The 22,802-nt window shown below is 40.8% G+C and overlaps 2 protein-coding genes across 4 annotated transcripts; both read left to right on the top strand.

The window, feature by feature from the left end:
• Window positions 1–8,278: 8,278 nt before the first annotated feature.
• On the top strand, window positions 8,279–15,547 carry fhdc2 (FH2 domain containing 2). Of its 2 annotated transcripts, XM_072438250.1 has the most exons (13): window positions 8,306–8,322; window positions 9,144–9,206; window positions 9,300–9,790; window positions 9,873–9,936; window positions 11,128–11,230; window positions 11,332–11,417; window positions 11,585–11,685; window positions 11,974–12,044; window positions 12,243–12,350; window positions 12,558–12,628; window positions 12,872–12,986; window positions 13,068–13,232; window positions 13,312–15,547. In XM_072438250.1, the coding sequence occupies exons 3-13, from the start codon at window positions 9,418–9,420 to the stop codon at window positions 15,133–15,135; spliced, it is 3,081 nt and encodes a 1,026-aa protein (XP_072294351.1). In that variant the 5' UTR covers window positions 8,306–8,322; window positions 9,144–9,206; window positions 9,300–9,417; the 3' UTR covers window positions 15,136–15,547. The 2 variants fall into 2 exon arrangements, with proteins under 2 accessions (XP_072294342.1, XP_072294351.1); XM_072438241.1 differs by lacking the exon at window positions 9,144–9,206 and having other exon boundaries at window positions 8,279–8,322.
• A 1,219-nt stretch (window positions 15,548–16,766) lies between these two features.
• rhogd (ras homolog gene family, member Gd) lies at window positions 16,767–20,155 on the top strand. 2 transcript variants are annotated; one of them, XM_072438262.1, is made up of 2 exons: window positions 16,767–16,860; window positions 17,629–20,155. In XM_072438262.1, exon 2 carries the CDS (start codon window positions 17,658–17,660, stop codon window positions 18,231–18,233), a length of 576 nt encoding a protein of 191 aa, XP_072294363.1. In that variant the 5' UTR covers window positions 16,767–16,860; window positions 17,629–17,657; the 3' UTR covers window positions 18,234–20,155. The 2 variants fall into 2 exon arrangements, with proteins under 2 accessions (XP_072294363.1, XP_072294370.1); XM_072438269.1 differs by lacking the exon at window positions 16,767–16,860 and adding an exon at window positions 17,158–17,177.
• Window positions 20,156–22,802: the final 2,647 nt, after the last annotated feature.

Below are 22,802 nucleotides of genomic sequence, written 5' to 3' on the forward strand. Positions count from 1 at the left end.
AACATTTGTGTATTCGTTCATAAACACTGATGATCAGATAAACCCTGCCTATGAAACAAGGCCAAGAGAGAGATGGAGATCTTTTTTTTTTCATTTCCTAACATCTCGAGTTCCATTTCTCCTCTACACCTCCCACACCCGTGTCTTCCCCCGCACCGCTTGGGTCACAGTTGGAGGATCATTAAGAGTTCAATGAAGTATGTCCCGCACCAGGTGAATGGAACAGGCGTCGAACCGCATCAGTGCTATTATCATTCACGTTAGAGTGTGTTTGTATTGGGGGAGGAGAGCGGCGTGTTGTAACTTTTATAACTGTATCTGCCAAGCTGCCCATCTCTCCATCACTCCACAATCTGGCACTGATTCACTATTTGGTTTGGACAGCAATCAGTGAATTAGAGTATATAAACCAAGACACTGTTGGCTTTTTTAGGAATTCCATAGATAAGATAAGTGTGTGCAACAGAGGCCGTGGATGAACAATCACAAGATAGCAGGGCACTCAATGTGTAGCTGTCCCACCATGTCGACAGAAAACATGATCCTAACATGAATTATTTGTTAAAAAGTTTCCTTATGTGGTACATGATGATACATAAAAAAATTGAGTTAATTTGACTTTACAATAGGACAGAGCAATATGAAAAATACAATTGAAATACCGTATTTTCCGGAGTATAAGTCCAGCCAAAAAAATGCATAATAGAGAAGAAAAAAAACATATTTAAGGAGTGTGAAATGCGGTTGCAAGTGTGAAAATAACAAATAATATCACATATAAGTCGCTTCAAAGTATATAAGTATATAAGTATAAGTATATAAGTATGAATATAAGTTGCACCCCAGCCAAAATTATGAAAAAAGTATACGGTAATATGGTAAATTATTTTTTTTCTTCACAGTTTTTGCTAAAAGTTTTCCTTAACATAAACAATACAGACTATTTAACACAAACAAAGTGCTCCAAACCACACGCTTAGAGAATTGGCTGTAGACTTCTCAATTAAGAAGCACCACGCTATCATTAACGATTAAAGATGACTGAATCATGATCTCGATTCAAGTTCAATTAATTGCTGGGTCCTAATTTATGATGATTTCTCAACCATCAGTCAAGCATCCGAGTTCAGAGGGCAGTTACTTTTCAGCAGCTGCTTTAACAAAACATTTACCTCGCATGGCAACTCTCTTTAACTTCCTCTCACACCTTCAGCCTCACCAAACTCAACACCGCTGCACCTTTAGGTTCTGCATCGTACAAATCCAAACGAGGGATTACACCAACTTACATTCAAGAGAGTTCTCAAAACCCATTTTCACACAGAATTGTCGGCTCTTACCCTAACCCCAAACACTTGCTGATAACCAACAAACCTCAGCGCTGACCCTTGACCCCAAACCCAGGGGCCCCTTGAACAGCCATTGGCCCCTGGGGATGCTACTTATCTTCATCACGATTGGTCGGTTTATTTTTCCATTCTGTGGCGGTCTTGTTTCACTCTGCGATCTCTCTCCATCTCAATCTGGTTCATGTTTAGGGATGGCCCCTGATAATCCTAGGTGGCTGTTTCCTTCAAAGGTTATGCTGAATTTTCACAACACAGAGCCAGGGGCAGTTGAGATGTCCATGTGAGGGGCAAATAGCTGTGGATATCTCTTGATCTACCCATAGATTCTGGGCAGGGCGGTGCTTTTCTTATATGCATTGTTTAACCCTGCGGAGAATGTAGCCTTGAGCCTTGTAAGACCTTTGCCTCAACATTTCAGCGACCTACAGCACTATGCAAACATATGTACATTTATACAGGACTTTAAGACATGAGGACAAAGACTGATTCATTTATGCATATACTAATAAAACAAATGGGAAACTAGGTTGACTCTTGACAAATGGTAAACAAAAATTAGTTTGAACTTCGGATGAGTGAAATTTCCTCGTCCCCAAAGGATGCTATAACATTTGGGTTACATATTTGTTTACTTATTTTAAAGGGTTATTTAAAAATGTTAAATTAGATGGTTAATCAGGTATAAAATGGGTATTTATTGCAGATGATTTTTTTTCTTTAACCTATCAATTAGAAGCTCCCCATTCCTTTGTAGGTCATTCATTAAGTCCTCTCAGCAGGTTAATGAAGGCTTTGGTGGGGATAATGGTTGATAATACTAATTGTGAGTGATTTGAGTGCGTCTCGAGTGGTGTGTTGTCATGAGTAAAAAGGCCTGCTTCTTTTCACTGAGCGCGCCCAGAAGGCTCTCTCTCTCTCTCTCTCTCTCTCTCTCTCTCTCTCTCTCTCTCTCTCTCTCTCTCTCTCTCTCTCTCTCTCTCTCTCTCTCTCTCTCTCTCTCTCTCTCTCTCTCTCTCTCACACACAGTGAGCCTAGCAACAGCCGGTCTGTCCATTTTTCTGGTTTGACCAAATAACTCAGCTGGCCATCTTACTCTCATCCTTTTGTCCAGTTTCTTTCTGTGTGCCAAACATGACACATCTCTTCAGACACAGAAAGAGGAAGGAAGAGCATCACGTTTGCACGTGATTTCTACAGAGCACAATGAAGCCCATGCAGTAAGTCCTTAGACTGGCCTACTGTATCCCACTGAGTCAATGTGCTGTGGCATTCAGAGTCATGAAGACCTTTGAATAAAACATTTATCATACACATTTACAATGTCTGTTCTTGTCATAGTTTGGGTGACCACACTAAAGAAGCCTTGTGTCAGAAACAGCTTAGTCTATGTGAAACATATCAATAAATCCATGTGTCAGATGTGAACGAGAGGAGCTGCTGCAGCTGCTGCAGCCATAACATCTTACTACAGTGTTGGCCTGCAGCTTGTGAGACTGTGGCTCGAGGGTGCCATGCTTTACCAACAGCTCCCGTCCCAGAGCAAAAGCCAGGGTGCATTGTTATGCAACTGTTTAGTAAGGATGAACAGATAGAGCAGGCGCACTGAGCTGGTGGAAATGATGGGATGAGAGCAGAGGCAAGATTAATCCCTTGGGGCGTCCCCTTCAAGGTCGTCCATAAATCATTGATTTCTGAAATGTACTGGCTCCCTCAGACCTGAAGATGCTTCAGGACCATCTCGTATTTAGAGCTTAAGCACAACACTGAGGTTAATCCATGCACCCCCAACATGAAGTCCAGCCAGAACCCCAGCTCCCCTGTTTCTTCCCCTCCACATTGCTGTGCTCCTCTCCGACACAGCCGCCCTCAGGCAGCGAGCCAACGTCCCACTGTCTCTCGGTGGGTGACATCACAGTTGGCACAGAAAAGCTGGTTAGGAGCTTGAAGCAACTGTGTGTATATGTGCATAGCAAAATGTGTGTGTGGTGATGTAGAAAGGAATTTGAGAGGCTTTATTCAATACAAAGAATGAACAATTTGCAATCAATACTTAAAGTTTTATGTAATGTTCTAATTGCTGTTTACATGTTTATAATGGCTTGTTCCATCCAGAACAAACTCATTATTGCTGTATCAGACAAATGAGCTGCACAAAGACTTAGAGTACCTTGTGAAACGCTGAATAAAACACTTAAAACTCAGAGAAGCAATTGAAGTATTTGTGGTTTGGTTTGGCCGGATTTGGTGTTAATGCGTCGGTGGGGGAGGAAAAACAGGAGGCCCCGCTTTAATAACTCACTATAGACTCCAAACATGACCACCCTAGCAAAACCCGGCCGTTCTCTGCACTTCATGCTATCTACACAGACTACTTAGAGGGAAGCTTTTGTTTAGACGACGTGCTTTGTCAGCCTCTATTTAGTGGCTTCTTTACAACAGTCCCAGGCCTTTGAATATTAACTGTGTGATCACTCTTGCCACACAGGCAGCGCTCTACAATGTCTATGTGCACAGACTAGCTCCCTTCTGAGGCTCTGTGCCCAGCCACAACTTGGTACAAAATCATTTTCCCCTCAAATTTGTCATCAGTGGATTGAATGGGTTTCCAGTGATTGGCTGAGATCATTTATGATTCATTTCACATATGTGCTTGTCAAGGGAAAGACGATGTTTTAAACGATGAGAAAAAGCCTACATTGTCTTGTCTATTGCAGCCTTAAGTGAAGTGCTACAGTATTTGGGGCTGGTAATGACCATAACAGCTGGGCAGGAAGGTAGAAGCGAGGTCCATGGGGTGGTTTTGTTGTTTTTGCAGGCTAATAATCCTCTTTATTGAGTCTCAGGAAATCCTAAGAGGAGTCTGAAGCAACGACAGTGGACAAATGTGTCGAGACAAACTGTCTGTCCCAACCCCCACAGGACAATGACTGACACACAGTGAGAGACACCAACTCACTAAAATAATCTTTTTTTTATGTTACATACATACAAATCAGCTGAAGAAATAGTGTTATCAATAATGAAGTAAATATGAAATTAATAAAATACAAGCATTAAATTGAAAAACAGATTAAACCTGTCTTCTGTCAGACATGAAGTCTGATGGTCTGCACACTGAGGTCCAGGGTTCAGAAAAGTCATGTTATCTGTTGTTTTTAGCTTGAAAAACAAACTATTACTGATATTGTTTCAAAGAAAAAGAGAGAAATATCTGTTAATCAGCAATCCAATAGTATGAAGTCATGTGACTCTCCAATATTAAGATTTGATCAGTGATTATTTTCATCATTTCAATGGATTCAATATTTTTTCTCTTGAACCAAAGATATTTCTCAGAAGAACTTTATTATTATATTTTTTTACAATTTAATTAACAGAGAAATGTCGAACACCTCATTTTAACATTCAAGAGCTTACTTAGGTTGCATACAAAATCATACAATTCATATTGGCTTGTTCAGTCATTCTGAGGATAAATGTCAATGCTGTCATATTAGTTTGTGTTTTTCTGCATTGTCTGGTAGAGTCTGGTTCTTGTCTCTGGCTCCTCATGTTTGTCCCATAATGCACTAGCCTGTCTGCGACCCCCAGTATTTCAAAGCAGGAGGAACCCTCTTAATGTACAGCAATGTCCAAAAATGCATGCTTAAGTTGTCGTGTGATCAGAATGATCCCATGCACTGTGCAGACACGGGGGACATTATGTGGGAAAAGAGTAACTGTGCCGTCTGTTTCTTTGCTGTCTCTCCTTATCAGGTCATGCGTCTGACCAAAAACAGAAATGGTTGTCGGACAGTTCTCTCTGAGTGCACGTGACGGGAGCGCAGCTGGGGTACTGAATGAAAAGATCTGAGGAGAGAAGCTGGGATTGATTACGAAGGCCTCCCCCAGACCGAGCGTCTTGTCCCCATGTCAGATCAAACCCAGGTGCGACGTCCACTTCGTCTATACTTTCAAATACACATCAAGTCGCATTGACCTATTTATTTTATGGAAATCACAACTACCATGTTTCCTACAGCACATTAAAGGAATGTCTTTCTGCATCTTCAGGCACAAGCTCAAGCTGTGATCTAGTTTAGTATTGTGTTATATTGCATGTGTATGTCTGATAACACTGCGAACTATATGATGAACTATATAAAGTCTATTTGTGTCTTATTTAGTTAACCCAACCCTATTTTTTATTCATGCCTTTTTAAATTATTGTTTATTAGGGACAGTGCATAGTAATGAATACATGTGAATGATAGTGTAAATATGGCAGATTATAGCAATAATGATTATTTCCATCTACAGTCCCTAGGCAAGTTACACAGAGGACAAACAAAAACATTACAGAATTAAGACGACACAGGACTATAAAGTGCTCACATTCACAGTTTTTGTTGTTTTGTTGCATCTTATCACTGAAGTTCATAGTTTGTGATTTTTTATTTTCGTTCACTGACAACAATTCTGATTCTGACTTCCTAACCAAATAGCATCTAAGAATGGCACACACACACACACACATACACACACACACATACACACACACACACACACACACACACACACACACACATACACACACACACACACACACACACAATTAACAAAGTGGTGGTTAACACAGCCTAAGTCCAAGAACCAGTTGGTACCACTTCCACCAAAAGGCCCATAAACAACAACTAGGCCTTTGACAACCAATTTAAGCACTGAAACATGGAAGTTTTCTTATGTATAATTGGAGCATCTAGCATAGAAAATCAATTGTTGGCTCAACATTTCATTACAACCAGATTCATTTCTGCTCTGTGAAATGGCAGTTATAGCTGGTCCGTCAGACATAATCCAATACTCATGGCAAAAGGTTCTGCACAATGCATTTGTCATTTTATGTTTTGTGTTGGTGTGACTGTGTGAGCTGCCATTATAAGTGTGTAAGTACAGGGAGGAAGGAGCTAATAGCCCTCACCCTTACATAACCTGAGACCGACTTCAAAGTGAGATTATGATGGAGAAATGGCGAAGGGCTACAGTACAAAATGAAATCCTGTTAATCCTGATTTCTTTATTCAAATGGCTTCTAAGTAAAATATATTGACCAATCGTCAGCAGAGAGGTCATTGCCACATTAGGACAAACACAAAATCTCAGTTTTTTTCATCATGTTGGATTTTAGATGTTCACATGCCAAAGCTTTGACACAACATGGTCCTGGAAGCAAATGTGTTCTCAGTGGCGTGCCTTGTCATTAAAAGACTTTTGTAATGTGAAATGCTTTTGTGGCAGATTACTCTTTTGTTTCATATTCAGACATAGCAAATAATAACATTAAGCCCTTAACATATTTACACAATAATTATCCAATAGATCTACTATTTGTCAGTTAGTTTTGAGATCACTTCTGCCTAAAACTGCTTTTTTCCCACTGTTATGCAAAAGTGAGAGGACAAGCTCAGACTTTTGTTGCAAAATGTGCATGATGCCAAGTTAATTCCCCCTTTCATTAATCACTGTTGGCTGCTTGTGAGACAAGGATGCTGGCATAAGATGTTGAATTGTGCTGTACAGGCTTTTTATGGCCCATAAAGCAGCTGTCTCTCAACAGTGGCATTTCCTTATATTCTCAGCGCTGCACTGTGCTCCAACTGAATAGAAAGTAAAGTTTCCTGAGAGAGGTTGATTCTGGCACAGCTTCACTATAACATGCCCCGTTGCACTGGGACAACAATAACCACATCTCTGGGGTCATAACCTCCTAATTACTGCAGACTCACAAGTGATGACGTTTACCTGTCAGCGCAGGGCAGAGAGGGGCTACCTGAGACCACCAGGTGACGTGGGCCAGGAGCGCTCCAGCACCTTGGATGAAAGCTCTGTGTTTTCAGTCCACAAACTAGAGCCTGGAGATGTCAGCACCCACAGGGGACATGTAACCTCTCCTCACCTATGGGGCTATGGACCGATGGGAGCACAGGGTGGAGATATGGACAGCGTTTCCTATATCTGATAGCCTTCTGCTCCCACTGCTCAGTTCTCAAACAGTCTGCAGATCAAGGCTCTCTGCACTACACTGTATGATGACCTGAGATTCATCACACTGAATAAAAGTGTCATGTTTTTTTCATTTTTTTTTAATATATATCAAGACATTTACATATTATCTAGGTTCACAAAAATATCTCCAGTCCTAGCTATAAGTGTAATATATATCAAAACATTTACATATTGTCTAGATTCACAAAAAATATCTGTCCTAGCTATAAGTGTAATATATATCAAAATATCTACATATTATCTAGATTCACAAAAATATCTGTCCTAGCTATAAGTGTAAAGTTTTCTGTGTTTATACTGAATAAAATGTGACTGTAAGAGTTTGTTATTTGGTCCTAATGATCTCATTTAGTTCTGATTTGGACTTGGTTTGGTCCTATTCTAGTCCTTGTTTAGTCAGAATCTAGTCCAGGTTTAGTTTTGGAATTTGTCCAGGTTTAGCACTAGTTTTGAGGTGAATATCCAAGTGTGAACCATATTGTGAGATCTTTAAAATGAAAGTAGCCTACAGTACATATTTAAGGACTGTTTTTGTGCAAAAGTTGCTCTATTGTTGTGATTTCAAAGATGAAAAAGGTTGTTCTCAGCTGTAAAGTTGAGAAGTTACATGTCTAAAGTATTTGCTCCACTAAAGCACTCCCACCTGAATCCCCTGATCCAGCCAGCCCCTGGGAAAAGTGGGAGGACACAATAAAGCCATATCAGGCCGCGGGGGCGCGCTCATTCTCGTTCATGTGGAGCTGTGAAGTTCCCCTACAACTCCAGGCAGCAGTCAATAAAGAAAGACTGGAGAGAATTGACTGCGGCGGAGGGAACGGGCCCCAGACACACGGCTCCGCGCAAATAACAAGTTTGGATGTTTACCTGTGGCTGGCGTGTGAGCGTCTCAGTGTGGAGATGTAGCGTCTCTGTTTTACTCCTGGATTAGGTAAGTCTAAATGATTTACTGATCAAAATGAAACTGAAATACTTTATCAACTTACTTTCTATAGGCCTTTGGGTTTACGTCATCCTGCCAGCTAGTATCAAAAGGCTAGAATTATGTGTGTAAAATGAGTTTAAACCCACATTTTTAATTTACCAAGGCAGGTTCAGGTTTGTTTTGTTACTTCTTTTTTTTACTTTTTGCTGTCTTCTGCTCGAAAGTCATTTAAAGATTATTGTGTCTCAAGTATTGAAACAAATCAACTTGTATCAAATTAGAACTGAATTACTTTTTTCACAAACTTAGAATAAAGCCAGGTGAGTGACATATGGCGATCTACGCAGCGCCCTCTTGTGGCGCATGAAAGAATGTGTCGAAAGGATGATTCAGAGTAGCCCATTTCTTTCTCACTCCCAATAAAAATACCATGTCATAATTTAAGGTTCTTGGCTGACACTTTTAACCTCTGAATCACTGACTATTACTAATCTTGTTATAAATCTTACACTTGAGCAGCTGGTCGTTTACCTCCCACGATGAACATAGCATCTTCAAGTATGTGTCACGTTTAGTATGTGGTTAGCTGCGTGCCCTTAGTATTCTTGTGGGGGTCCCACTGTGTTTTAATTAGAGAGGAGAGGGCCCATGCTGCAGGCGTGTGGAGGTGAAACTGAACAGGACGGGACAAGCTGTTCAAACAGACTGTAGTAGTGGGTCAGAGCTCAGAGTACTGCTCCTGGACTTTCCCCCAAAAACCTTGAACCCAACCTGAAAGATGAACAAGGGGTTACAAGCTTAAGTCTGAGGCTGTTGTTACATTGCAGTCAAAGCAGATGCTAATGAAAGGAGAAGCAAAGCCAGGTGTCAGACATATTTGAAATATTCAGGTGAGGTCATGATTTTGAGTTGCAGAGCATTGCAAAACTGTTGGAATGCTCAATTGATTTTGCTTAATTGATTGCTCTCTGCTTACATTCTAGACTGGATCTCATGATGGACCTTTGAACTAAAGTCCGATGGGCATGAGGGTGATGTAAAAAGTGCCTTCCAACTCTCCAGCGTGCCTTTCGTGGGACACAGCCTCTTCATGGTAGCCCTATGGACGTGACCACCATGGATTCGGTGCGGGCCGCTCCACAGTCGCCTCCCGTAGCCCCTCCGCCACCACCGCCTCCTCCGCCCCCGCCCCCTTTACCACCCGGGCCCCCGAATGCATCAGCTGTAAGTCGGGAGGACAGCGTTCGCTGCCGGCTCAGGAAACTCAACTGGGAGCGGATCCCCAAAGAGAGGGTGGAGGGGCGGAAGAGTGTCTGGACCGGGGCAGGCCTGGATGAAGACGAGTTTCCCATTGATCTCAGTTCTTTGGATGAGTTGTTTGGACAGAAAGATAGTAAGCCTCAGGACAGAACCAGACAACTGAGGCGGAGGTCCACGCTGCTGCGCTGCTTATCTCCAAAAGATGACACAGAGGAGGAGGTTGGAACATTTTCCTGATTTCACCCCCAACAGCAAAAATCACCCGAAAACCAATTCTTCATTCGTTTTGTGTTTCTAGATTTCTCTTTTGGATTCAAAGCGCAGTATGAACATTGGAATATTTTTGCGGCAATTTAAAATGTAAGTCCCACACTACAAACTGATCATATAAACTCTCTTCTTCTTTTCCCCAACTGAACATCTTTATTGGCATAGTATACAGCGGTTTGACTGTTGGCCTATGCTTTATTCACACAATGGGCTTAAGTCTAGAATAAGAATACGCTGAACAAATTGTACAAGGTGAATTTAGTTTGGAGAGTAGTACATAATCGTGCCCAAGGGAGCTATCTGTGGTTTGGGTTCAGTTGAGAAGTGATTATATTATAGCCGGCTGCATCTGGAGTGTGAAGAGGATGTGTGGTGTGTATTACAAGGAACAGGTGTAGGAGGTCTATAACAAATGTTCTTATAAAACAGAGGTAAAAGTTGCATATGTCTATGTCTTTTCATATGTTTTGAGAAACTACCCCCTTAACAATAAGTCCTACTGGTGTCTTTGTATTCACCATCTTTGAACCTCTATTGTATGCTTGCTTTTGAAGACTTTGACTCAAAAGGATAATAAGTAGAGTTAGAACAAACTGGATGTGTAGACTTGTATTTCAAGAGTCAATCCTTTTTAAACATATTAACATAGACATGCATAGAGTAGACTTCTTTTATGAGATGTGATATTACAAGACACGTGTGCATTCTGTATGTGGTCACCTCAATTCACCTTGACGTGTTTATATTGCATATGGTTTATTTCTACTCTCCTGCTTTTTGTTAAATGGAAACAAAAAGAAAGTCATGTTTCTTTTTTCTAATCTGTGGTAGTATTAAACATCTCCTTAAACTTGTCCCTCACATGAAAATACTTTTTAAAGGAATAGCTGCACATCGGCGTGTGAATGAGTGGGATGAGGTATTGGGGAGGGAGAGCTCTAATGGGAAAACTCAGGAAATCCGGAAACAGGTAAAGGAACGAAGTCATAGGTCAAAGAGTCAAACATCTAAACGTCTCCTCTGCTTCTAGTACTATTTCACCTTGAAGTCCCCACAAACCCTTGCCTGCCTTTTATTTGTCTTGTGGATTTGCCACCTCGAGCCGTCAGTTTGGCGTCAGTCCACCCTCTTACTTTGCACTTTGCTGTGCCAGAGCCTGATAAGCCGATAAGAGCGCGTTCAAATTGTGTTTGATGCCATTTTCCTATCGCACTCAACAAGATGGCACTGGTCCCTTTGTGTTGTCTATTGGATCTAATGTTATTGTTGTCATTTCTTCAGGCAGCCTAAGGAGATTGTGGAAGATATCAGGACTGGTGCAGGGGATCGCTACGGAGCTGAAAAACTCTCAGAGCTTTGCAAATTGTTACCTGATGGCGATGAGGTAAACATACTTTTAACATACAGTAAATGCAACTTCCCCTCCGTCTTCACTTGTAATACTAATACCAGTTCACTTGATTACTTTGACTTTTTTTTTTTAAGATACCCCGCCTGAAGAGATTTAGTGGGGAGCGGAGCTGTCTAGGGGAGCCTGACCTTTTCATGTTGCTCTTGGTTGAAGTCCCCAGGTACGTCTCATATTCGGATAATTCCCCTCGATTGCCTGCGTCGCATCCTGTTCACGTGCTGCACTTTGTCTTGACACATGCTGTTTAACTGTTGACTGATCAGGAGTGCCTTTTTGTCACCATTATCACTCGCCACCCCTAACTCATTCCGTCTCCTCTCGCATTAGTTTTCGTCTGCGTCTGGATGCCATGATCCTGCAACAAGAGTTTGACCCCGCCGTGACCTCTTTGTGTGTGGCAGCCAGATGTCTGAGGGAGGCGGCACGAGGTAATGTAACAGCAGGGAGTGTGTCCATCCTAACTTCTGGAAACCTATTAAAGTCAGACTGCCTAAATGCTTTTGTGCTATTTACTGAGTTGGTAGGCAAAATGCTAATGTGATCATTGAGACATGGAAATTAAAGAGCAATTTGACAGTCCGCAAACTTTGTTCCACTCATCAGCACTTCAGAGCAATGTTGGAGATTTATTCTAGCACAACCTTTAAGAACAGTATATAATATATTGTTTTACACCTGACAGCACAGCATTGAATCCCTGTCTCCTTACTTTTCAGAACTGCTGAGCTGTCCTGAGTTACACTCCATCTTACGACTGGTGCTGAAGGCAGGAAACTATATGAACGCTGTGAGTGTATCTATATTATGTGTGTGTTTTTCCTTTCTCTTTAAACCACAAATCTTTATCTCTCAAATACAAAAGACTGTCCGTTTTTCAGTGCTAGACTGAGTTAGCCTGCCTTTTGTGTCTATATTTGTTTAGTTGCCTGTACATGTGGAAGTGCGTGTTGTTTCTCTAACTTTGTAACTTTGTGTTGATTCTCAGGGTGGCTATGCTGGTAATGCTGCAGGTTTCCGCATTCCCTCTTTGCTCAAGCTCGCAGACACTAAAGCCAACAAGCCAGGCATGAATCTTCTGCATTTTGTTGCAATGGTAAGAATGAGCTTTCCTTTCCCTAAAAATCCTTGAGATTATCAGTATAAGTATTTTTTTTTTACCAATGTCTTTGCTGTTTAATTGTAGCCACTTCACATTCTCTTTCCAGACTTGTTCACTGTGCTCATGTTTTTGAAACATTCGCAATGCGCTGTTGTGCTTTTGACACAATAGCTTGATAATCACTTGTGTTGGTCTACACAGGAAGCTGTGAAAAAGGACCAGAGTTTGCTGTCTTTTCCCAGCCAACTAGGCCATGTGGGCCCCGCCTCCAGGTCAGTACCTTCCCAAAATGCATCTCAACACATCACGTTCAACAAATGAGCAAACACATAGACCTCTGTTTAATACCACAACTCTAAGTCAAGAAACTGTTGTTACTGAAGCCAAGTGCCAAATATTTTAATGAATATTTGACAAGTTCAAAGTGGCCTCTGAGATAAACACGTACTGGAAGAAAATGTGTGATGTGCTGGAAAAGGCATAGTATTTCATTTTTTCTTGGTCTCCTCCCTCAGGCTCTGCATGGAGTCAGTCCTAGAGGACCTTTCGAAACTGAAAAGCCGAGTTTTGACCCTGAAGGTCGATATTCAGTCCAAGCCAGAGATTCAACTCCACGCACAGTTCCTGGAGGTATAACTCAAACTGGCAGAATGTTAGGGTGTGTGACGTGTCTTTCACACTGATGTCTTAATAAAAACCTTACATTTGCAGATGGCTGAGGAGCGACTGCGGGAGGTGGAAGATGAAATTGAGGGTATGCGGATGTCCAGTCAGGCTCTGGTGGACTTCTTCTGTGAAGATGACAGCACATTTAAACTGGAGGAGGCCTGCAGGATCTTCCATATGTTTTGCCTTCGTTTCCAAAGAGCTGTTCAGGTTAGACGCATAAATAGATTTGTACAAAATAATACATGGATTTCTACTGTAGTATCAACCTGTTTTCATGCTTTTACAGGAGAATAGTGACCGAGAGCTGAAGGAGCAGAAGAGGTTGGAACGTCAACGTGAGATTGTGGAAAAACGTCGCTCCGTGGCTGTTTGTACAGGACTAGACCTGGGCCTGAGTCTGAGCCTGGCCAGAGAGCCTCAGAATCCGGAGAACCAAGATGAACTAGAGAAATTGCTGGAGAAGAACCTGAGGTCCACTTGGAGTAGACGGAGCCTCAGAGGTGTGGACGCTCGCAAAAACTCAAACTACCTTCAGAGTGACAGTGTTCGTCGGCATAACTCATTCACTATAAATCGCTTTCCAGAGCTTGGGAGCAGCCCCACATCAAAAACTTGTCTCTCCAACTCTTCGTCCGACCATGAAACCACCGCTGCGGTTTGTAGTTCCCCTGACACTGATGGCACATGTTCACCTAATGAGCAGGAACCTGTGCTGGACTCATCTTTTTCAAACTCTCATCATGAACGTTACAAAATTAGGCACCATGAGCCCAACGATATTTCCTTCGGTTTGCACGGCCATTCAAAATTTACATGTGACGTAAAAAATTATATTTCAAATGAACACAAACTGCATGAAATGAAAACAGACTTTTTGCCCAGTTCTTTGACAAACTCTGCTGCTATATCCCCACTTTGTCAAACTGACAATCAAATGCACATCCTCAGTAATCCACTTTTAAGCAATAATGACCCTTTTAAAAAGCTAAATGAATTGTGTCCAAATTTTTCTCAAACTAAGAATCATACAAAGGCTGGACCGTCACATTATCAAAAATCTGAGAGCCAGTCCGAAACTTTGGTTTATACAGACGTACAAATTAAAGTGTCCACTGCAGCAAAGTGTACCTTAACCATAGCTACATCAGATGTGCCACCTGATAAAAACAATCATGCAAGCTCGGAAATGGCCTTCACCCCCATGGGAGGGAACTGGATGCCTTCAAGTTTACCAGAGTTAACCCAGTCCCAACCTGGAGAGAATTCAGATTTGCCCATTCAGGAGCAGGACACTGCAAAGTCATACATTCGTGTGGGTGAATTGCTGGAGTGTCACACTTTGGTCAAAGGCCTGCGGTCTTATGATGCCTTGTCCCCCCCATCCTCCCCTCTCCCTCGACCCGCCCCAAGCCTCTGCTCCAAGTGGAGGAAAGAGCGGGAAGTGGAACTCAGAGATGGAGCGCCTGTGGGGTCTCCAGCATCAAAGGAAGAGACCAGGACTATGAAGGTCCCGGTGCGTAGAGGGATCGGAGCAAAAAGGGGACTTGTTTCACGTGCAAGTCCTACCAACAGCACTGGTAATCCCAGCGTACGGTCTAAAACTGAAGGTTCAAATGGAAGCACAACAACTACAAACACAACTACTGCAAACCGTCCAACTCGCACCATATCAATGAGAACATCTCCTGTATCCAGACTTGTCGCTCCTCTAGTTGACATCAAAAGAAGTAACAGCACAAGGGAGAAGCCAAACCGGAACGAGCCGCAAACGTCAACAAAACCCACCCAGATTCATCGGACCTCAGACCAGCCAGAAAAAATGTCTGTCTCAAACCAACCAGCTTTCATCCGAGGCTCTCCACTGCGTGTGACCAAAAGACTCGCTCCAAACCCTGAGACTCAGATTCCCTCTCCACCCCGGGTAACTAATAGCACCACCTCTACCACTGCTAAGACCATTCGTACGGCTGTCATATCCGCAGCTCGAAGTAAAACTGCCAACACAACTGCGCCTACCAACCAAGTGGCTACTAGTGCTAAAATCCCTTCACGTATTCCTAGTGCCAAAATAGCTCGTACTCCAACATCTACCCAGCCTTTGTGGAAGTGAATGTCTGTGCCTTTTTTTTTCGTTGCAAATTCTTTAAGTGGGTAATTTGTTTTTAAATTTGAAAGCAAAAAACATGGGTAAATTTAATTTGATTTTCTTTCTACCTCTTGTTCCTTTTTGTCCTCTGCAGGCATTGGACAGCTATTCAACGCATCTGTTCCCAAAATGTATTTTAGGATAGTTTGGAAAAAATGTTTAGTTTTTTTGTTTTAAATTAAACAGTGAAAATGTATTGTGTTGTTTGACATTGATTTTAAATTTGTTATAATTATGTTTGTATAAGGTGTCTCTCACTAAGATCAGAGTTTGGTACAACAGTATTCAGTTGGCATTGCATTTCAAAAAGGGGCTCCTGGGACTATGCACTTTAGACAGTAAATAAGGAGCTCCTTTACTGTAATTTTATACGGAGAAAAAGAACAATAAACTATGATTTAATTATAATGTTGGTTGGTGTTCAGTCAAATGTTTGGTAAATAAAAGTTGAACAAAGCATCCCTGCGTTGTTGCCCTACATTTTGTCTTTCAGCCTCTCCGTCTCATGTCAGTCAGACTACTTCAGTTGTCATGGATATACCACATTTGGTCTCATGGAATGTCTTGGTAAAATACAGGGGTGCAGAGGTTGGGTTGGAGGGTGCCTGTAGTTGTGTGGGTCCCAGTGGGAATTTTCTTTTTATAGTCTGCAGTGACGCCAAAACCCTCTTGGGAAAAGCAATAAAATGGTGCGTCTTTGTTTTCTGGAGTGTCCGGTTGTCGCTCTGGGTTGGCCTCTTAACCTGTCCTAATAAAGAAGTCAAATAGTCAAGGGTCTCTTAGGGTGTGGGACATAAAGTCTTTTGCAGTCTTCATATATGTCCAGCATTGATCCAAAAGACTTCAAAAGGAATTGTCTGTATGTAAACAACTGATAGTCATATGAACTGTGACAAGTGACATAAGAAAATTATGTCCTAAAAGGAAGTGAACATTTATGGTCAATTTTATTATCCATCTATATCTATATATATCTATATATATCTATATATATATATATATATATATATATATATATATATAGATATATCTATATATCTATATATATCTATATAGATATATCTATATATCTATAGATAGATATAGATATAATATTTATATATATAATATATCTAATTTATGTATAATGTGTATATGTATGTATACATATACACACATACATATATTTAATGTATATATATAAATGTATATATATGTATATTTACACACATATATATATATATATATACATACACACATACATAGTATAAGATAGGAAGTTTAAAAAAAACTCAATAGAAGAACTCTTATAAACAAAAATATTAATACAATAATAAATCAATTAATATTAAATAATTAATAATACATAATTATTAATTACAAATCATATTAAATAATAATAATTAAACAATTAATTAATAAAATAATAATAATAAAAATAGTATATACATATATGCACATACATATAAATATATAAATCACCTCTATCATTATTCCAATATATGGTTCAAAGAAGACAAAAATGTTGATTACACATTAAGTAATAATATAAAGTAACAGCGCCTCTTGTGTTGAAATATGCTTTGCTTTCAAAAAACTACATCTCCCAGTGGGCTTTGGTTCTGTACGTTCTGTTACGTACTGTGCGGTTCCCCGGATGCGGCTGTGATTGACCCAAACCAGCAAAAGGAGATCGAAAACTAAGTGGCGGTAAGTCGCAAATTACTAAGAATTTTAAGCGTTTCCATTCAACCACGGCATAAAACATTTGCCAGTGCATCTAGGGCATTTGATGCAAGAGTATGATTTTATTGCATGCTCTGATACATAGTTTGTGGGAGATCTTTGAAAAAATAACTATCGGCTTGTTGATAAAGTAGCTAACTTTTTAGCCACTCAAGGCTAGTTCCTTAGCCAAGTGCTAGCCATTGGGGAACGCCTAGTATCATGAGTGTTTAGTAATTTGACTGTGAATTGCAATAGATCCGATCAAAACTTACATTTGATCCTTTTCTTTCAACGCCATGGTACGTTTTGTAATTGTGTGGTATCGTGATCAACTACATCAAACATTAACCCTGTTTGGTAAATTACGTCGACTTGCTAGCCAGCGAGTTAGCTTGTTAGCTCACGTTTAGAAGTTTATTCTGTTTTCTGAATCTTCTTGTGACTTTGTGCTAGTTCTTTTTATGTTACTGGGCTGAGACTTTGAGACATTTTCTTACCACGACTAAACAAGAATATCAGTTTACACAAAGTATGTCGTATACACGTAAACCTCGTAATTCGCATTTTTTGCCTCCATCGTTTCAGAAACTCCAAAATAAATGTTCTATCAATACGCTTCATCCCTTGGGTTGACATCTGCTCTCTCAGAAGCTGTTTTGCTTTAGTATACCTATTGAAATGTGTGCGTTTAGGATATTTGATGCATGTAATGGTCTGCCCCATATTCATTCACTATTTTTGCTTGGTCAGGTGCTCCAGCCCCAGGGGTCGTTGGCAGGATGCAGACCATAAAGTGTGTTGTGGTGGGAGATGGGGCTGTAGGTAAAACCTGTCTTCTGATTTCTTACACCACCAATGCCTTCCCAGAAGAGTACATTCCTACAGTATTTGATAACTACAGTGCTCAGATGAGTGTGGATGGTCGCACTGTCAGCCTTAACCTGTGGGACACAGCAGGCCAAGAAGAGTATGATCGTCTTCGCACCCTGTCTTATCCACAGACCAACGTCTTCATCATCTGCTTCTCCATTGGTAGCCCTTCATCTCATGCCAACGTCAGGCACAAATGGCACCCTGAAGTGTCCCACCATTGCCCCAATGTGCCTATTCTTCTGGTGGGCACAAAGAGAGATTTAAGGTGTGATACTGAAACAGTGAAGAAGCTGAAAGAGCAGGGCCTGGCTCCTACCACGCAGCAACAAGGCAATTCTTTGGCCAAGCAGATTGGTGCGGTTAAATATATGGAGTGTTCAGCTCTCCTGCAGGAAGGTGTCCGGGAGGTGTTCGCTGAAGCTGTTAGGGCAGTCTTGTATCCTGTCACGAAAAAGAATACCAAGAAGTGTGTGCTTTTATAATGAACGCCTTCCTGACCTGGACTGTGAAGATCCACTTGAGACAAGGATCGCTGTGTAACAAAGATTGTCCTCAAGCCCTTGGCCCCAGACAGAGTTTCATCTTCTGTTTCCTCTCCTCCTTGATCTCCTGGAGGACTTGACGCCATCACCAAAGTGACTTTGCCAAAGGCGGACCTAATCTCCTGATTTTCTTCCATTTTAACTTTAATATGTGCACGTCTCAGATTTACATCAGTTCTAGATTTGTAGCTTCTCTGCTTTGCCTTATAATTGCTGAACATGGTTGTCTAAAGCCATAATTATATCTAAACCAACCAAGCAAGCTACCCTGATTGACTGGAGAGAAGAGGTTTGCCTTAGTTTGGGTGGAGAAATATTTGCTACCTCATACTCTCACCTAGGTTGCATCTCAAGTTTGAATTGTCACAACTTACAATTTAGCTGCCAATAAACCTCTCGGCAGAAGATGAACACATTTTAATTTCAAGCTGGTTTGAGTCCAGACAAGGTGAATGACTTCCCAGGCAAATGTCATTTTGGCTTAGCCTATATATCCTCAGATTAGAGCTTCGACTCAGAAGCTACAGTGCTCATTGTGGCATCGAGAGTCTCTCAGTGCCACGCACCAAGGGTCCAGACCATAAAGAGATAAGCAGCCCATTAAAAGCAACCAACCATGTGTCCTTGCAATAATCACAGAGCAAGGCCTTAGCTAAATTAACCCACACTGCTATGGGTCTCTCAAAGTGAAAGTTGGGTTGTCGTGGCTTTCCTCTGTCTGTGTCTTACTCTTGAGACTCGAGCTGACGGGTTTATTCATGTCAAAGAAATAATTTGTGGATACATTGGGTCAGAGACTGTATTTTGTTTAATTTACTCTGTAAAATTTATCCATTTATAAATGTTTTAACCTAACTGTACGGTTAAGGCCAAAGTCGAATATATTTTTTGTAATAATGTTTATTTGATCAGTAAGATGTCTTTATTATAGTTAACACTCATAAACCACCACTTAATGTTCGTTTTTGTATTTGTATTTTATTGCTTCAGATGACCATAACCACTGCATTGTAAAGATTGTTATTAATTTCATAGAAGAGGAAGCACATTATTATAACTGCATTAATCATTGAGCAGAATTCTTTCCACTGTAAGAGCCTTAAACTTGGTCTAGTGCCTTATCCAAACCAAAGACCACCACAAGCTCCTCCACCCAAAGTGCCATGTGACCGTAAAACACATCACACCAACTAAGGGCTCATTTTTAAATTGTTCAGGTTATTGTCTAACATTTGGAGCCACCTTGTATCACAAGTGCTAAACTTCCAACTTAAGCAGCATCTCTTATTCATTTGTAAAAGATCAGCACAATTGCAGCTTGTAGTGTTTACATCCTTTAGCACTCTTCTTGCGAAATGCTTTTGTCACAAGTATTTTCAGTCAAACAGTCATGTATGACCTTACCATAGACTAGAGTGTTTTTATGCATTTTATATTTTTAAAAATATCCAAATTTGTCCTCACTTTAGACAGTCTTTCCCAATATTTTCATATATATCCTGAGCAGGTGCGTGGTAAAGTTAGATTTTGGCATATGAAAAACGTCTTGAACAATTGAAGGGCAACAAAAGGTTTATAACAATTTGAGCAATATAGATGTATCATACATTTGTAGAGGGTCAAATGATTGGTGCAAGTGAAAAACTGTGGTAAGCGCGTCTGTCTTGATCTCACTCGGTGGAAGTGAACAGACGCCTGTGTCCCTGAGCTGTATGCTACGTGTGCGTGGTACTACGCTTTTACACTGGGAACTTGACTTGTAGAATCTGTAATTGTTTTATATATAACAATCATATTTGTATAAATGAACTAACAGTGAGATGATTTTAAATTATACCAAATAAAATGGTGGTTCAACCAAATGTTTCTTCCTGAATGTGTATTTCTAAACTTGCTCAAGGACAAGCAATGAAATCCAAAAGCATCCAGCATTTTTTAGATGAATAATTCTGAATATTAAAGGTGTAGAATGTTTTCTATTTTAATGTGTTAAATATTTTAACCAACTAGCAATATGTACACTTAGACAGAGTAGGCCTAGGCTGTCGAATGTATATATTTCTGCATTGAGATTTCATAGAAGCGCACTGGATATTTTGATAATGCGGAAACTCACACAAGTAGATGCATCGCATCTTGTATTTTGAGATCAGGAAACCACAATGTTGTTCCTCTGACTTATGTTTCCTCCTACTGTTACACTCAGTTCCCTCCCATCACCACTAGATGGCTACAGAGATCTTTATGTAGATGTTTCCATGTTTTTCTCCCACTTCCCACTCCCACCCTAACACCGTACATTTGGAGTTAATGGCCTTTACCCATCTGCTGTTCAGGGCCATTCTTCAGCTGTGCAGACAACCACAAGTTCAACCATGTGCAGGGTCTAAAATACCCCAGCCTGCTCCGCACTGAAAAATCCCCCTGACCTTTGTGGGCTGTGGCTGTGATAAATAACAGATGTTTTGACTCCACAAAAGCAAAGGCCCATTAGAACATCACTGGCACTGCAACATTTGGAACACATTTTTATTTCAGCCATCTCCAAATGTTTTGCATCCAAAACTGTTGTGAAAGCGTCTTTCACTTGTAAAACTTATAAATTAGTGTGGAGAGCATTTTGAAGTTGTGGGGGACACTGCACTGCAGCGTTTACTTGTGACAAGAGGAAAGGGCAAATGGGAAGTAATTTAGGCGTTATTGCTCATTGCAGGCAAATGGTTTTGTAGTTTGGCAGCAATTGGTTTGGAAGCAAACCTTATTAAGCCTAGTGTTTTGTTGTTGCACTGAATATGAATGATAATTCTTAAATTAGACCTCACCTCTTTACCCCAAAACATGTTGGCTATCAGGGATGTAATTTATTCTGTTATTTTGTCATGCATATATCAATTACTATCCCAGAGGGGCAATTTACAGAATAAATTGAATAATTGCGTGTCAACATATAGGCCATTGAAGCATCAGTTGTACCAAGGGCTTGACATTAGGGGGAGAAAGATCTTATTAGTAGTTACGAGTCAGTTCCAACACAATTTTTCATTTATTAATCATTAAGAGTTTCAAAGTTTGCAGAGAAGCACCGAATCACAACAATATGGTCAAAAGAACATGTTAGACGATTAAAATGTTAACATCACATGGCTCAGCCCTAATGCAGTTTTAACGATTACCAAATCATATTGTAAACTGGGTATTGTAAAAGTACTGCTATTACACCAGACAAAATGTTGCGAGTATACTTTATTTTCTATATATATTTTTGGACCAAACAACATTTTGTTTAAGTTGTGGAAATGGTGACTCCATGGTCCAACAGGCTTTGAAGGTTGCATGGGGTAAAATCTTTTCATCACCGTTTTGACTAAACATCTAAACTCTGGGGTAAACAAACGCTTTTATCTCTGCATGTCCCATTCATCGGGACCTTGATCTCTCTGTCTGTCACTTCGAGCTCCTCTTCATTTCTGCTACCGCTTCACTGTTTGTTTATGACGCCAAAAGGCCATGTTGCTTCCTATAGCACGTTTCAAGTCAAAGCGCTATGGAAAATGGCCTTGATCTAATAGATGGCCTGCGGCAACACCTAGACAGCGAAAACTGCAGTTGTGCATTGAAATCATAGCGCTCAGTTAAAAAGGGAGCAATTACTTACTTACTACAAGGTTGCAAAATAGGACCTGTGAATGTGTGTCTCTGAAAACTAATGAATAACACCAAGTAGGCCTAGATGTGTGATTGTTGAAGTTAAATGGTTTCAGAAGGATTAGAGAAGAGCAGCTCATCCTTTTGCAGCACGGTTTGTGTTTGCATCTGAGTTCTCTCCTGTGCACATGAACGTGTTCTATGAATGTTGAAATTAAGGACAAACTTTCAATTATTTATGTATATTGCTATTAGACATTTCCAACTGTTTTGCTCAAGCATTTGAACCAATAAACTACTGTACTTCCAACCGAACTTGGCATCATGTCTTTACCAAAGGACAGACAGACGTAAGATTTATTTATTTCTTATAGCTGGACCTTTATGACTCGCCGCATATTAGAGTAAAGAGGAATGTGTTTGCGTCTAGGCATAACATAATCTGCACCCGTGTCACATTCTTCGGTGCAACTGAGAAAACAAATGAAACTGATTTGTGTGCGGCCACGGTTGTTTCTCGTCTTGGGACTCTTCACATACTGTCACTCCCTCGTGCGTCCCAAAGGCGAGTAGCGTGGGGGCCATGCCTGTCAGACTCTCTCACAATACCGCCGGGCATGAGTGATGAGTTGGGGGAAAGCAAGAGGTGCCTGTACGGGACAAGATGTGGTTAGATATGAATGAAAGCAATCAATGAGCGCTGCAACTTCAGAATGAAATCAGTCGGAACGCAGCCTTGACCGGGCAAAACAGGCTCTTTCACCCATGGCCAATTACGAGCTATAACTTTGATGTTAAGCTTCGGAGCTGTCAGATTTCTGAAATGACATGAAGGCAGCGGACCAATGCGTCCAATTGAAACTA

This window comes from Eucyclogobius newberryi, unplaced genomic scaffold (genome assembly GCF_026437365.1).
Source record: "Eucyclogobius newberryi isolate DKJ021-1_F unplaced genomic scaffold, fEucNew1.0.hap1 SCAF_11, whole genome shotgun sequence".
NCBI lineage: Eukaryota > Metazoa > Chordata > Actinopteri > Gobiiformes > Gobiidae > Eucyclogobius > Eucyclogobius newberryi.